General features: G+C 39.7%; 2 protein-coding genes across 3 annotated transcripts in view; both read right to left on the reverse strand.

Annotated features, from left to right (window-relative positions):
• Positions 1-14379, reverse strand: part of FOXJ3 (forkhead box J3) — a 221874-nt gene that overhangs the window by 193335 nt on the left and 14160 nt on the right. The gene's annotated exons all lie outside the window — the stretch shown is intronic.
• LOC102853168 (bolA-like protein 2-like) lies at positions 9498-9764 on the reverse strand. The gene has a single exon (XM_006886524.1). It carries the CDS (start codon positions 9762-9764, stop codon positions 9498-9500), a length of 267 nt encoding a protein of 88 aa, XP_006886586.1.

Consider the following 14379-nt stretch of genomic DNA (forward strand, 5'->3'; position numbering starts at 1 on the left):
CAATTTGAACCCGGCCAAAGGCCGCAGATTAAAATCACCCACCTTCGGCTTGGTAGCATAACTTTCTTTCCACTAGGTCACCGTAGCTCTCTCTCTGTCATCGTTGTTACTGTTGTTAGGTGCCATCGAGTCGTAGACGACTCATAGCGACCCTATGAACGAAAGGCCTGAGTACTGTTCATACATACAGTTTCCAGAGGCAAGCCATTTCAGAAGTGGACGCCACTCCTGCTTCCAGGCTTGTTTTAGTCGGGAAGCTCCAGCCAACACTATCTATCCCACTCAAATATCAAAAATCACCTCAGGAACAGGTTTGAGGCCTTGACCGCTAATGAGCAAAGACCAGAGAGTTGTGGAGGGATATCAAGAATGTTATCCATGAAGAATGCAAAAGATCATTCATTACAGAGACAGAAGATGAAGAAAAGACGAAGACAATGTCAGACTCAGAATATTGCACTAGAGCACCAAGAAGCCAAAACAAAAGGAAGAAGTTAAGGAGCTGAACAAAAGCTTTCAAAGGTCCACTTAGGAAAACAAAGTATTACAATGAAATGTACAAAGAGTTGGAGTCAGAAAATGAAAAGAGCCGAACTCACTTGGTATTTCTTTACACGTTGCCGCAAATGACGGTAAGAGAGAGAGAGAGAGAGAGAGAGAGAGAGAGAGAGAGAGAGAGATTGATTGATTCTAAGCACAGTCAATTTAAAAGTATGCAGCAACATGTTAATCTGAAAGAACTGAAAAACAAATTTAAGCCTCAAGTTGTGATACTTAAGAATGCTTTGGGCAAAATATTAAATGATCCAGGAAGCATTAAAAGACAATAGAATAAATATACAGAGGCACTGTATCAAAAAATTGGAGGACAGAGAAGAATTTCAAGAAACAACATATGAGCAAAAGCCTGAAATTCAAGCTGCTCTGAAGGAACTGGCAAAAAACAAGGCCCCAGGAACTGACAGCATACCAACTCACATATTTCAACAAAGAGGCACTGCCCTGGATGCGCTCACCAAGTTGTGCCAAGAAACCTGGAGGACAAACACCTAGCCAAATGACTGGAAGAGATCTGTATTTGTTTCCATTCCAAAGAAAGATCACCCAAAAGAGGGTTAAATTTATCAAACTATCATTAATAGCACATGCACACAAGATTCTGCTGAAAATTATCCAAAAGCAACCGGACCAGTACATCAACAGAGACTTGCCAGATGTACAGGTGGGGTTTAGAAGAGGCTGTGGTACTAGGGATAGTATAGCTAATGTTAGATGGATCTTGACTAAAGAGAGAGTACAAGAGTAATGTCTATATGGGTTTCATTAACTATGCAAAGGCATTTGACTGTGTGGATCACAACAAACTATGGCTAACTCTGAGAAGAATAGGAATCCCAGAAAGAACACTTAGTTGTGCTTATGTGAAACCTATCCTTGGACCAGGAGGCAGTCATCTGAATAGAGCAAGGAAATACTGCATGGTTCAAAATCCATGGGATTTTGGGAAGGGTGTATGCCAGGGATTTGTCCTATCTCCATACCATACTGAGAAAAGATCACCTGGGAGGCTGGGTTCTATGAGAAGAAATGTGGCATCAGGATTGGAGGAAGACTCATCAAAAAATCTGTGTTACACAGATGACACAAGGCTGCTTTCTGAAACTGAGGAGGACCTGAAGCACTTGCTGCAGAGGTCAAGGACTACAGCCTTCAACATGGATTGAAGCGCAACATCAAGAAAACAAAGATTCTCAACACTGGGCTGATTGGCAGCATCACACTAGATGGTAAAGAGATTGATATTGTTAAGAGCTTTAGTTTGCTTGACTCCACAGTCAATACTCTTGGTACCAGGAGCCAGAAGATCAAAAGGGAACTGCATTGGGAAAGTCTGCTCTCAGGGACCTCTCCAGAGTACTGAAGAACAACATTGTCAGTCTAGAGATAAAGATGTGCCTGATCCAGTGCCACAGTTTAAGCAATTACTTGCTATGTGTCTGAAAGCTGGACAATGCCCAGGGATGATCGAAGAATTGATGCCTTTGGGCTGTTGTGCTCAAGAAGAGTAATGACTATACCACGGATTGACAGGAGAACAAACAGGTTTGTCCGAGAGAGGGTGAAACCAAGCTGTTCCTTGGAAGCAAGGATTCTGAAGCTTCATCTGACACACTTTGGATATGTTGCAAGGATGGATTAGTCCTTGGAGAGGGACATCATGCTTGGGAGGGTCAGCACAAGAGAGGAAGACTCTCGATGAGATTAATTGATTCAGTGACTAGGGTAATGAGGTTAGGTGTGTCAGAGACAATAAGGTTGGCACAGGATAGAGCAGGGTTCAGAGCTACTGTACACAGGGTCACTACAAGTTGCAAGCGATTCGACGGCACCTAACCACAATATATGACACATCATGACGTTTAGTATCTTAATATGTTCTGTGAATCCACAAGAACAGGATTTCCATTATTCCTCAAATATGACCAGTTATCATTCATTCAACAAGTATCGAGATTGTTAACAGTTACAAAATGAACTCATAGCAACCCTACCCATATACAATAGAACAAAACACTCTCTGGCCATGTACCATCCTCACAATCACTGCTTTGTATAACCACTGTGTAAACTGATCTTGTTGAAGGCCTCCCACTTTTTCACTCATGCTCTACTTTATTAAGTATGCTGTCCTTCTCCAGAGTCTACCTCCTCCTGATGGCATGCCCAAAGTATGTAAAAGTCTCTATGTGCACTTCTTAGGAGAATTCTAGCTGTAATTCTTCTGAAAACAATTTGTTCATTCTTCAGTAGTCTAAAATATTTCAATATTTCTTTGCCACACCACAATTTAAAAGCATAAACTATTCTGCAGTCTTCCTTAATCACAGTTCCGCTTTTGTACGCATAAAAAGCAAATGAAAATACCACCATGCTCTTTAACACTTTAAAAGAGATCTCCTGTAGCAGATGTGCCCAGTGTAATTGATCCCCTGACTGCTGCTCCCAAGGCTGTTATTTTTGGATTCAGATAAAACAACTTCAATCTTTTACTTATCATGATGTTGTTCATTAGTCTAGTTGAAGGATTTCTGTTTTCTTTATATTGGGGTGGAAACTATACTAAAAGCTATAGTTTTTGATCTTCATCAGTAAATGCTTCAAGTCTTCATTGTTGTCACTCAAAAAAGTTTCTGTTGCTTGTACAGTCTCCCACTAATTTTAATGCCAAGTTCTTCATATATTCCAAATTCTTGGATTATTTGTTAGCATACAGACTGAACAAGAATGAAGAAAGTATATAGCCCTGATACACACCTTTTCTGATATTACTCTGTACAGCATCCCCTTGTTCTGTTCAAACAGCTGACACAGGGTCTATGCACAAACGTTTACTGAGCTGCCTCCTTATTTGCCAAACACTCCATCTCATGCTGAAAATACAACAATGAACACTTTTCACATTCTAGAAGATAGCTTGGGAAATAAACTGAGCATCTGGCTACATCTATAGTTTGCGTCCTCATCTCTAAATCTGCTTATACTTCAACTATCATCTCCTCAAAGAAACTTTCCTGATCATCATGAGCAAAAATGTATCTTCTGAGGAATTCCCAAGACTCTTTGCATCCATTCTTTATAAACATGCTGTTGTTGTTTGTCTTCAAGTCATAACCAACTCAAACTCTCCAGCAAGTTTTCAAAGGCTGAAATCAAATGGGAGGAGACTGTTCATAGACCTTAATGATCTTTGATCTCTCAAATGCCCAGGGCAGTGTCCTGCATGCATAGGTACTTTAAAAAATGTACCTGCTGAATGAATAATCACCCTTCAAATATGTGGAGAGTAATCATAAGAAAAGACAGACTAGGTCTCTATTGACCCACAGGAAAGAACTAGGAGAAAGAGATGGCTGAAGTCAGCAGTAATTTTCACTTCAAACAAAGCTAACAAACTGCCTAATTGGTAAATATTCCAAGAGCATCTATTTCAAGAGTTCTAAATGACTATGTATCAGGTTTTTATTGAGAAATGAAGGAGCTCTGATGTTGCAATCCATAGAGTGATGGGCTGCTAACTAAAAAAGTTGCATCTCTGGTGGTTCAAATCCATTGGCTATTCTTCAAGAGTAAAATGGACAGTCTCCTCCTTACTGGAATTTACACCTCAGAAACCCAACAGAGGGTTCTCCAATAGAGTTGGAACTGATTCAACGGTACTGAGTACTGGAAAAAGTGCGCCAAACAACTTATTAACTATAAGGGTCTCAGGTCAAGACAAGTTATTGCCAAGGAGTCAGAAATAGCCCTCCAGCATTTTCTCAGAGGCTATAAATTGCCCAGGACGAGATATGCTCGTCTTTCTCCCGCACAGCAGCTTCTGAAAGATTCAAACCTTCTATTTCTGGTTTGGCAGGACAACTCCCTAAAACAAGGCCACTAAAGTTCTAATATTCTAAAAACTATCATTAACAAATTATGGCTAACATTAAGAACGTGAACTCTAGAGTACTTAATTGTGCTTATATGAAGCATATACCAAGAATCTGTTGTTTGAATAGAGCAAGGGAACACTACATAGTTCCAAATCAGGAAAGATGTGCATCAGGATTGTACCCTTTCTTCATACCTATTCAATCTGTCTGATGAGTAAATAATTCAAGAAGGTGGAAGAAAGCTGCACCAGGATTAGAAAAAGACTTATCAACAACTCTGTTTACGTTAAGGTGAACAACCTTGTTTGATGAAAATAAAAAGAGGACTTGAAACACTGCTGCAAAAAGATCACAGAGTATAGCCTTCATTATGAATTACATCTCAATATCAAGAAAAAAATTTTTTCACCACTGGACCAATCAACATGCAACATCACAAAAGGCAGAGAAAAGAGTGAAGTTATCAACAATTTCATTTTACCTGGATCTACTATCAATATCCATGATTAAAAGTAGTCAAGAAATCAAAAGACATGTTGCCCTGGAAAAAAAACTGCCATCAAGGATCTCTTCCAAGTGTAAAAGAGCAAAAATGTTGGTTTAAAGACTAAGGTATACCTGACCCAATTCTTGGTCTTTTTAATTTTCTTGCTATGTATCTGAAAGCTGGATAATGAATAAGGATGGCAGATCAATGACTTTGAGCTGTGGCACTAGATAAGAGAACTTACTATCTCATGGACTGCAAAAGAACAAGCAAGTTTGTCTTGGAGGAAGTGTATCCAGGGTGTTTCTTAGGGGCAAGGATGGTAACACTTCATCTCACACACTTTGGGCATGTTGTCACAAGGGGCCAGTTCTTGGAAAAGGACATCATGCTGAAAAAGGCAGAGTCAGAGGAAGACCCTTACAAAACAGACTGACACACGGATTATAACAATGAGCTAGAACAATCAGAGCAGTGAGGATGGCACAGGAGAGGGGAAAATTCAGATCTCCTCTTTACAGTGCTGCTGAGCTGTGGTTCACTTGTTGGCATCTAACTACCACCACAACTATTTATCTCACTATATCAGACAAACAGTAACTTTTTATACAATCTATGTGTATTCATGTTAAAAATTTTTCAGTTAGGCTTATACATGAAGTATATTTTCAATTTTTCACTGTTACGAATATACACTGCTGTCGTTTGGTAGCCATTGTACACCATGAATAATGCTGAGGATAAAAGTAAAAAGAAACACAGTCCTAATCCTAGATGAGTCAATTCTAGGTTTCTTATTCTCCCAAAGCAAATCTGAAATAAATCTCAGGTTATCTACCAAAAAAAATTGCCCAGGAAATGAATATATTTAGATCAATGATTTCAATGTATTTTTGCAAAAAACAGCTATGAAGCCATCATATCCCTTCTAAAGTCATCTATTCATACCACTTACTGCATTACGTTCTTCAAACAAGTAAACTAGCCATTTTCCCTTTCTAGTTAATGGTAGTCTAGTGGCAAGAAGTTGTACTGCTAACTCTAAGGCACAAGATTTGAATCCACCATGAGAGAAAAATGGGCAATGTCCTTCCATGGACTTCAAATCCTCTGAATGCCCTTTTGGGGGGTCAGCTATGTGGTTCTGACTAGATTATGTGCTCACAACAGTTAAAAACTAGGGAACTCTGGTGGCCTAGTGAGTATAGGTGCACTGCCAATTCAAAGGCAGGTGACTCAAATCTACTAGCTACTCCATAGGAGAAAGAAAGATGGGCAATGTCTTCCTGTATGTTTTGGAGCCTCTGAAAACTTGCTAGAAAAGCAGCTACTAGTTAGTTCTGACTCAAAAGCAGTCAGTGGAGTGAGTGAGTCAGTGAGTGAGTGAAAAATCAGAAAACAGATGAAATTCAAGACTATCTCCTTATATTAAGGATTCTTCTGAAATATCTCACAACCTAAAAGTCATAGTCTTTGTGAGCATGGATTTCTGTCCCCTTTCTGAGTATTTAGTGTAATGCCTACAACATAAAACAATGAATTAATGCAGAGTAAGTTTTGTTTGCTTGGCTCCAAAATCAACACTCTTGGCACCAGCAGCCAGGAAATTAAGACATATTGCTATTGTGTCAGAGATCTCTCCAAACTACTGAAGAGCAATCTGGAGACAGACTAAGGTGCTCCTAATACAGCACATGGTCTTTGCAAGCACTTGCTATACATCAGAGAGCTGGACAGTGACTAGGGATGATAGAAGGAGAATTGATGCCTTTGAGCTGTGGTGTTGGAGAAGAGTATTGACTATACTATGGACTGCTCAGAGAACTAACATATTCATCTTAGAGAGGCTTAAACCAGGCTGGGTGCTGATAGGCAAGGATTCTAAAGCTTCATCTGATATACTTTGGACATGCTGCAAGGAGGGACCAGTTCTTGGAGAGGGATGTCATGCTTGAGAGGGTGGAGGGACAGCACAGGAGAGGAAGACCCTCGATAAGATGAATTGATTCAGTGACTCAGTTAATGGGGGTGAGTGTGTCAGAGACAATAAGATGCCAATCTTATTGGCATAGATAGAGGCATTAGATAGAGCAGGGCTTAGGGCTGCTGTACAATTCGACAGCACATAACAAGTTTTAGAGAAATGAATTAGTCCAATCAACGTCCCAAAATGAAACACATTACCTTAAAGAAACAGTAATAATTTGGGTTCTTATTAGAGTCCTGATAGAACTGAAGCATATAAATCCTTAAATCTAATATTCATTAGAAATTAAAGCTGTTTTAGGTCATTGGCTAGACATTTAGATTTACTTAAGTAAGCCTAAGGTCTGGGCTCATTCTGAAGGGCCAAAATCAATTTCTTGATAAGTAAAGAAAAGTAACCAAATTCTGATCAGAAGAAAACACCAAACCACTTAATATATCCATAATATGTTCCATTAGGATGAAAATAATATTAATTTATCAGATTACTTATTAATATAACATCCTAAAAGAGAAACACCTTGACAACACCAAGTTTTCAAATTGCTCTTTACAAGTCATAAAAAATTCACATATGCTTACTGTAGAGAACTTAAGACAATGCAAACAGGTCCAAAGGAGAAAAATCAAAACCACCCATTGTAATTCTGAATCTACTTTTCTATACAATTTCAACTTCTTTATATACTGTCATTCTTCCTACCCATCAGGTCAACAAAATTTCAAACTGAAAATAACCTAAGTACCTTCGATAGAATCATGTTACAGATATTTCTCAATGTCTAAATTTGATAGATAATGCACATCCATAAAATAAACTCAAAACTGGTATTTTGCTGTTATGTACCATCAAGTAACCTATGACTCACAGCAATTCTATGTATAAACAGTTCTGAACCTTGCCCTATCCTGAACCAGTCTGTCTCTGACACACCTACCCTCATTACCCAGTTACTGTGTCAATCCATCTCATCCAGGGTCTTCCTCTGCTGTACTGTCCTTCCACCCTTCCAAGAAAGATGTCCTTCTCCAAGGACTGGTCAATGTTCTCTTAGAGAATGCAGGTAATAGTAAATCTATGTCCAACAGTCAGAAAAGACCTAAGTTTACCAAGGAAAGACATTATTCCCATTACTTTTATGTCTCTAAACTGCTGCCAACCAAGAGAGACACAGGCTTTTACAGCCTCCAAAAATACACTGGAGGGTCAGCTATGAGTTGGTTCCTATTTCAATATAATATATTTTTGTTCAAAGCTCAGATCTTTTTAAGGTTTATAATCTTTAATTAAGAGAGTAGTATGGTCTTTAAAACGCTGTGCTGCTTGTCCAAAAGCCATGACCTCTGGTGGTTTGAATCCACCAGCAACTCTTCAGGAAGAGATGGGTAATATCCTCTCACACAATTTACAGCTTCTGAAACCCAATGGAGTATCTGCTGTTAGTTGATTCTGACTCAAAAGCAATGAGTCAGTCACTCTAAACTTTAATTATTACCTCAAAAACTGTGCCTATCAAAACGGCATCATTTTTTACTACAAAGTACAAGACAAGATACAGAGGGCCATGATGTCTCTAATCTCTGCTCTACCACTGAATAACTGAGGGGCATTAAGTAATCCACATTACTTACCTTAGCTTTCCCATCTGTCATCAGAATTATTATCTAAAGTAAACCACAGTTTCTCCCTAGGTGGTAAAAATTGTTAACTAGCCAAAGGGTTGACAGTTTGAAGATGCACAGAGACATCTCAGAAAAAATATCTGTAGACTGACTTCTGAAAAATCAGACACTGAAAACCTTATGTGACAAAGTTGACATGTATGTGATCAACATGAATTGGAATCAACTCTATAGCACCTGGTAATTGTATGCTACAGGCTCTCAAATCCAGAGATCAGGGAAAAAACATCTTTCAAAATAAAGTAGAAATCCTAGTAAGAACATACATCTTGTAATAAATAATATAAAACATTGTTGTTAAGTGTCGTTGAATTGAGCACAACTAATAGCGATCCTATTAACAAAAGATCTGAACCCTGTTCAATAACTATCATTTCTTTAATGTTCATAGTTTCCAAAGGCAATGTAAAACATGACTTACCCTAACATTAAAAGATGCCATTTTTAAAGTAATTGCCATCCTAACAAAAGCACCTTCATGGGGGAAAGGTAAAGTATGTCACAGATTCATAAACTGAACATCTGCAGAACCTGATGTCATAAATTATTTATCTCTTAGCATGAGTCTGCCCATCTTCATTCAAAAGCCAACTTGTTCCTGACAGCTACATATCTGATTGCTATTATCTTAATTTCTCAAAAGTCAAGAACCAAGTCATAATTTTTCAGTTATTTACAATAATGCAACAAAGCACTCATGTACTTCTTGTTGTTATTGTTAGGTGTGGTTGAGTCCAGCATGTCTCATAGCAACCCTATGATCAAAAGATCTGAACTCTGTTCTGTCTTGCCCCATCTTCACACTTCCTGACACACAAGAGCCTATTGTAGCAGTCATCCTGTTTGGGTTTGGTTTTTTTTTTTCTGGTCCTGATTCACGGTTTAATGGTTGTCCAGCTGTAAGTCCCTCATTTCTGCCACTCACGGCTGCACTGCTCCAGGGTCAGAGTCTTCTGTTCAAAGGCATGGATGTGCGGGAGCTCTTCTGCTAGGCATGAGTTCACCAGCCGGTGTCTCTGGAGCAACGGCTTCCCCTCGAACTTGGGGGACACCACCAGGACTCGGAAGCTGGACGCCCAACAGTTCAGAGTCTTGTCCTCCACCTCCACCTCCACGTGCTCCACTTCCAGCTCCCGCTGCAGCTTCTCCCAGAGAAAATCAGCGCTGAGATCCATTGCGGCAGCCCGGAGTGGGGGGCAGCCCGGGGGACCGGAGTCATCCTGTTGATTCACCTGGTTGAGGGTCTTCTTCTCCCTTGCCAACATCATGTCTCTTTCCAAGGAATAGCACCCCCAACGTGTCCGAAGTACGAGAGGCGAAGCCTCATCATCCTTGCCTACAAAAAGCACTCCAGCTGTACCATCTCCAAGACATATCTGTTCATTCTCTTGGCCATCCACGGGATGTCCGGTACTCTTCTCCAATACCACAGCTCAAAGGCATCAATTCTTTTTTTGTGATCCTTATTCACTGTCCAAATCTCAGATGCATAGCTAGTAATAAGACTATGGCCTGAATTAGATGCATCTTAAGTCTTCAAACTGACATCACTACTCCTCAATAACTTGGAAAGGTCCCTAACTGCAGATTTTCCCTGTGTAATGTGTCTCCTTATTTCCTGACTGTTCATACCAAGAGTGTCAACTGTGGATCCAACCTAGATGAAGCTGTTGACAGTTTCAATCTCCTCTCCTTCCATCATGGCAATGATTATTGGTCCAGTGTTAAGAATCTTTTATTTTCTTGATTTTGAGACAAAATCCATACTGAAGGCTGTTTTCCTAATCTTCTGCAACAAGTGCTTCAAGTCCTCCTCACTTTCAGCAAGTTGTGTCATCTGCCTAATGCAGGTTACTGGTGAGTCTCCCTCCAATACTGATGCCACATTCCTCTTTACAGAATCTAGCTTCTTGGATAATTGCTCAGCATATACATTAAACCGGTACGGAAAGAGAATACAACCCTGACACACTCCCTTCCCAATTCCAAACCATGAAATGCTCCCCTGGTCCTAATCCAGGTATAGGTTCCACATGAGCACAATCAAGTGCTCTGGCATTCCTGGTCTTCTCAATGTCAGCCACAACTTGTCATGATCCACACCGTCAAATACCTTTGTGTAGTCAATAAAGCACAATAGATACTCTTCTGGTATTTTTTCCTTACAGCCAGCATACATCTGACGTCAGTAATGATATCCCTAGTGCCACGGCCTCTTCTAAATCTTGCTTAACTTCTGGCAGTTTCTTATCTATGTACTGTTTTAGCCATTTTTGAAAGCTCTTCAGCAATATTTTGCTTGCATGTGGTATCAATGATATTGTTCAACAATTTCCACATTCAGTTGGATCACCTTTCTTGTAAATGGGAACATTTAAATATGAACATCTTCCAAACCGTTTGCCTACAAATTACATCTTAATATCTATTCCCACCATACAACACTTACCTTCCAATCTGTTTCTCTAAAAAACAACACAATTTTAATTTCTTTTAAGCAGGTCCTAGTATTTCTCCCCTCTCATTCATCCTTTTTCTAAATCCATACTATAGTACACACAGAGTAAGATCAAGTCTCAACTTCAGCAGAAGGCTGCTTCTAATTTCAGGCAACTTTTATTATGATCTATATCACATCATACTCTTACCAATCAGAAGATAATATTATTTGCTGGATGCTACCATGCTACCTGTTATTCACAGGGACAATATGAGTAGTAGTCTCCTCAATGGCACCTAACAACATAACAACTATGCTACCTTATAAGTAGCATTAGGACTCTAAGTAGAAATATTTATAGTTTTTCTCTTGTATCTCTAGCTCACATAGCATGACAATTTCTTCAGGTGACATTTTTTACTTACATATCTTCGTACAAAAACTCAGTCTGGAGTAGCTTATCAACTTTCAAAGGAGTGCAATACTCTGTTTTTGTTGTTGTTATGTATCACCAAGTCACCTTTGACTCATAGCAATCCTATGCACAAAAGCCCTAAACCCTGTTCTATCCTGTGCCAACCAACCACACTGTCTCCAACACACCCACCTCATAGAGGGTCTTCCTCTCCTGCGCTCTCCCTCCAACCTCCTAATCATGATGTCTTTGTCCAAGGAATGATCCCTCCTTGCAACATGTCCAAACAGTATGTCAGACAAAGCTTCAGAATCCTTGTCTCCAAGAAGCAGCCTCTCTACGACAGACTTCTTCATTTTCTTAGCAGTCCATGGTATATTCAACACAATTCTCCAACACCACAGCTCAAAGGCATCAATTCTCCTTCTATTCTCCCTAGTCACTGTCCACCTCTCTAACGCATGACAAGTGACTGCAAAGACCATGGCCTGTATCAGGCGCACATTAGTCTCCAGAGTGCTCTTCAGTACACTGGAGAGGTTCTTAACAGCAGACTTCCCACTGCAATGCATCTTTTAATTTTCTGGCTGCTGGTGCCAAGAGTGTTGACGTGGAGCCAAGCAAACTAAAGCTGTGAACAATCTCAATCTCTTCACCATCCATCCTGATGCTGTCAATTGGCCCAGTGGTGAGAATTTTTGTTTTCTTGATATTGAGCCTCAATCCATATTGAAGGCTGCAGTCTTTTACCTTCTGCAGCAACCTCCTCAGTTTCAGCAAGCAGGGTTGTGTCATCTGCATAACACAGATAACTGATGAATCCTCCTCCAATCCTGATGCCACACTTCTCATACAGCCCAGCCTCCCGGATAATGTGTTCCGCATAAAGGTTGAAAAGGTATGGAGATAGGACACATCCCTGGCGTACATCCTTCCCAATTTTGAACCATGAAGTGTTTCCCTGCTCAGTTCTGATGACTGCCTCATTGTCCAAGTATAGGTTTCATTCACATTAGCATGATCAAGTGTTCTGGGATTTCCATTCTTCTCAAAGTCAGCCACAGTTTTTGTGAACCACACACTCAAATGTCTTTCCATAATCATACTCTGTATACAGTTAAACATCTGTATATAAATTTAACTCTTCAAAAACAATAGCCCACTACAAACTGGAAGTTTCAACAATAGCAAAATCAATTAACACATATTCTGCTTTCTGTTGTTGTTAGGTGCCATAACAGTGACTCTATGATCTGAACTTCATCCTATCCTGTGCTACCCTCACTTTTCTGGGCACACTAGAAGACCCCACTGAGGCAGTCATTATGTCAATCCACCTGGTCAAGGGTCTTTCTCACCTATGCCAACCCTCCACCCTTCCCATCATGTCCCTCTCCAAGGAACAGACCTTCCTAGCAATACACCCCAAGTATATGCGGTGAGGTCTCATCATCTTTGCCTCCAAAGAACACTCTCCAGTTACACCCTCTCCAGGCCATATTTGTTTGTTCTTGTGGCCATCCATTGGATGTTCAGTGCTCTTCTCCAACACCAAAACTCAAGTATCAATTCTTTGGTTATCCCTATTCATTGTTGATCTCTCTGACACATAGCAAGTGATCAGAAAGAACATGGCCTGAATTAGATGCAACTTATTCCTCAAACTGACATCATTACCCCTCAGTAATTTGGAAAGGTCCCAAACTCCACATTTTCCCAGTGCAATGTGTCTATTTCTTGACTATTGGTGCCAAGGATGTTAATTGTGGATTCAAGTAAGATGACGTTGTTGACAGTTTCAATCTCTTCTCCATCCATCATGACACTGTCTATTGGTCCAGTAGTTAAGAAATTTGTTTTCTTGACACTGAGTTGCAATACATATTGAAAACTGCATTCCTTGATCTTCTGCAACAAGTGCTTCAAGTCCTCCTCATTTTCAGGAAGCAAGGTTGTGTCATCTGCACAGATTTTTGATGAGTCTCCCTCCAATCCTGATGCCAGGATGAGTGTGTTATTGTATTCTCTATCCATACCTATTCAATTTGTTTGCTGAACAAATTATTTAAGAAGTTGGAATCTATGAGAAAGAATGTGATATCAGGATCGAAGGCAAACTCATCAATAATATTCTGCTTATGTACTACAAACTAAAATTAAAAAGTATTTTGTAAAAAGATTCTGGTTTTGCACCTGCTGGCTTAGCTCCAGCAACAGCTTCATGAATGGTGTTTTTTTCTATAATGTTTCTTATGCTAGATTCCTTTATCATGAAATGGTAGGCAACTACAAATGCAGATTTCAACCTACATATCAAGCAGTTGAACTTTTTCTATGCCATGACTATTCTGTGCTTCTTGGGAGCAAATCCAGTATCATTAGCAGTACTTCATATGAGTTTGAGAGTATTATTCAAGGTTTATAGTATTGTACTATTCACAATGGGAAAATACATAAGGACCATGGGCAATCACTTTTTACTGAAATGTGTAATTTACTAGAGAAAAACTACTCATTCACACAAAGATTACCATTGCACAATGTTTTTTAAAAAATCTGTGCATAAATAACACACACAGTTCAAACTCATATTGTTCAAGGATCAACTGTGTATGATTTACAGGAAATTAAAGAATATTGCTTATCTCTCCAAAACCTCGCACTGTAGGCCTCTTCCCATCCTCAAACTGTTCTACTTAACTGTACGTTCTAAGTGAATTTGGTGGCCTAGCAAGGAACGTGTTGGACTGCTAAGGTCAGTGATTCAAATCCAGTAGGTACTACACAGGAGGAAGACAAGCAGTTTCTTCCCTTGAAAATTTAGCACCTAATAAACCTAAAAGATAGGATGCATCCCTGGCGTACACCCTTCCCAATTTTGAACCATGCAGTGTTCCCTTGCTCTGTTCTGACGACTGCCTCCTGGTCCAAGTAT

Source organism: Elephantulus edwardii, unplaced genomic scaffold (genome assembly GCF_000299155.1).
Source record: "Elephantulus edwardii isolate Elephantulus edwardi_28Jun2011 unplaced genomic scaffold, EleEdw1.0 scaffold00049, whole genome shotgun sequence".
Taxonomy (NCBI): Eukaryota; Metazoa; Chordata; class Mammalia; order Macroscelidea; family Macroscelididae; genus Elephantulus; species Elephantulus edwardii.

What these genes read in the sequence shown, in the direction of transcription:
- LOC102853168 (XM_006886524.1), bottom strand. Translation starts at nt 9,764, where the DNA reads ATGGATCTCAGCGCTGATTTTCTCTGGGAGAAGCTGCAGCGGGAGCTG.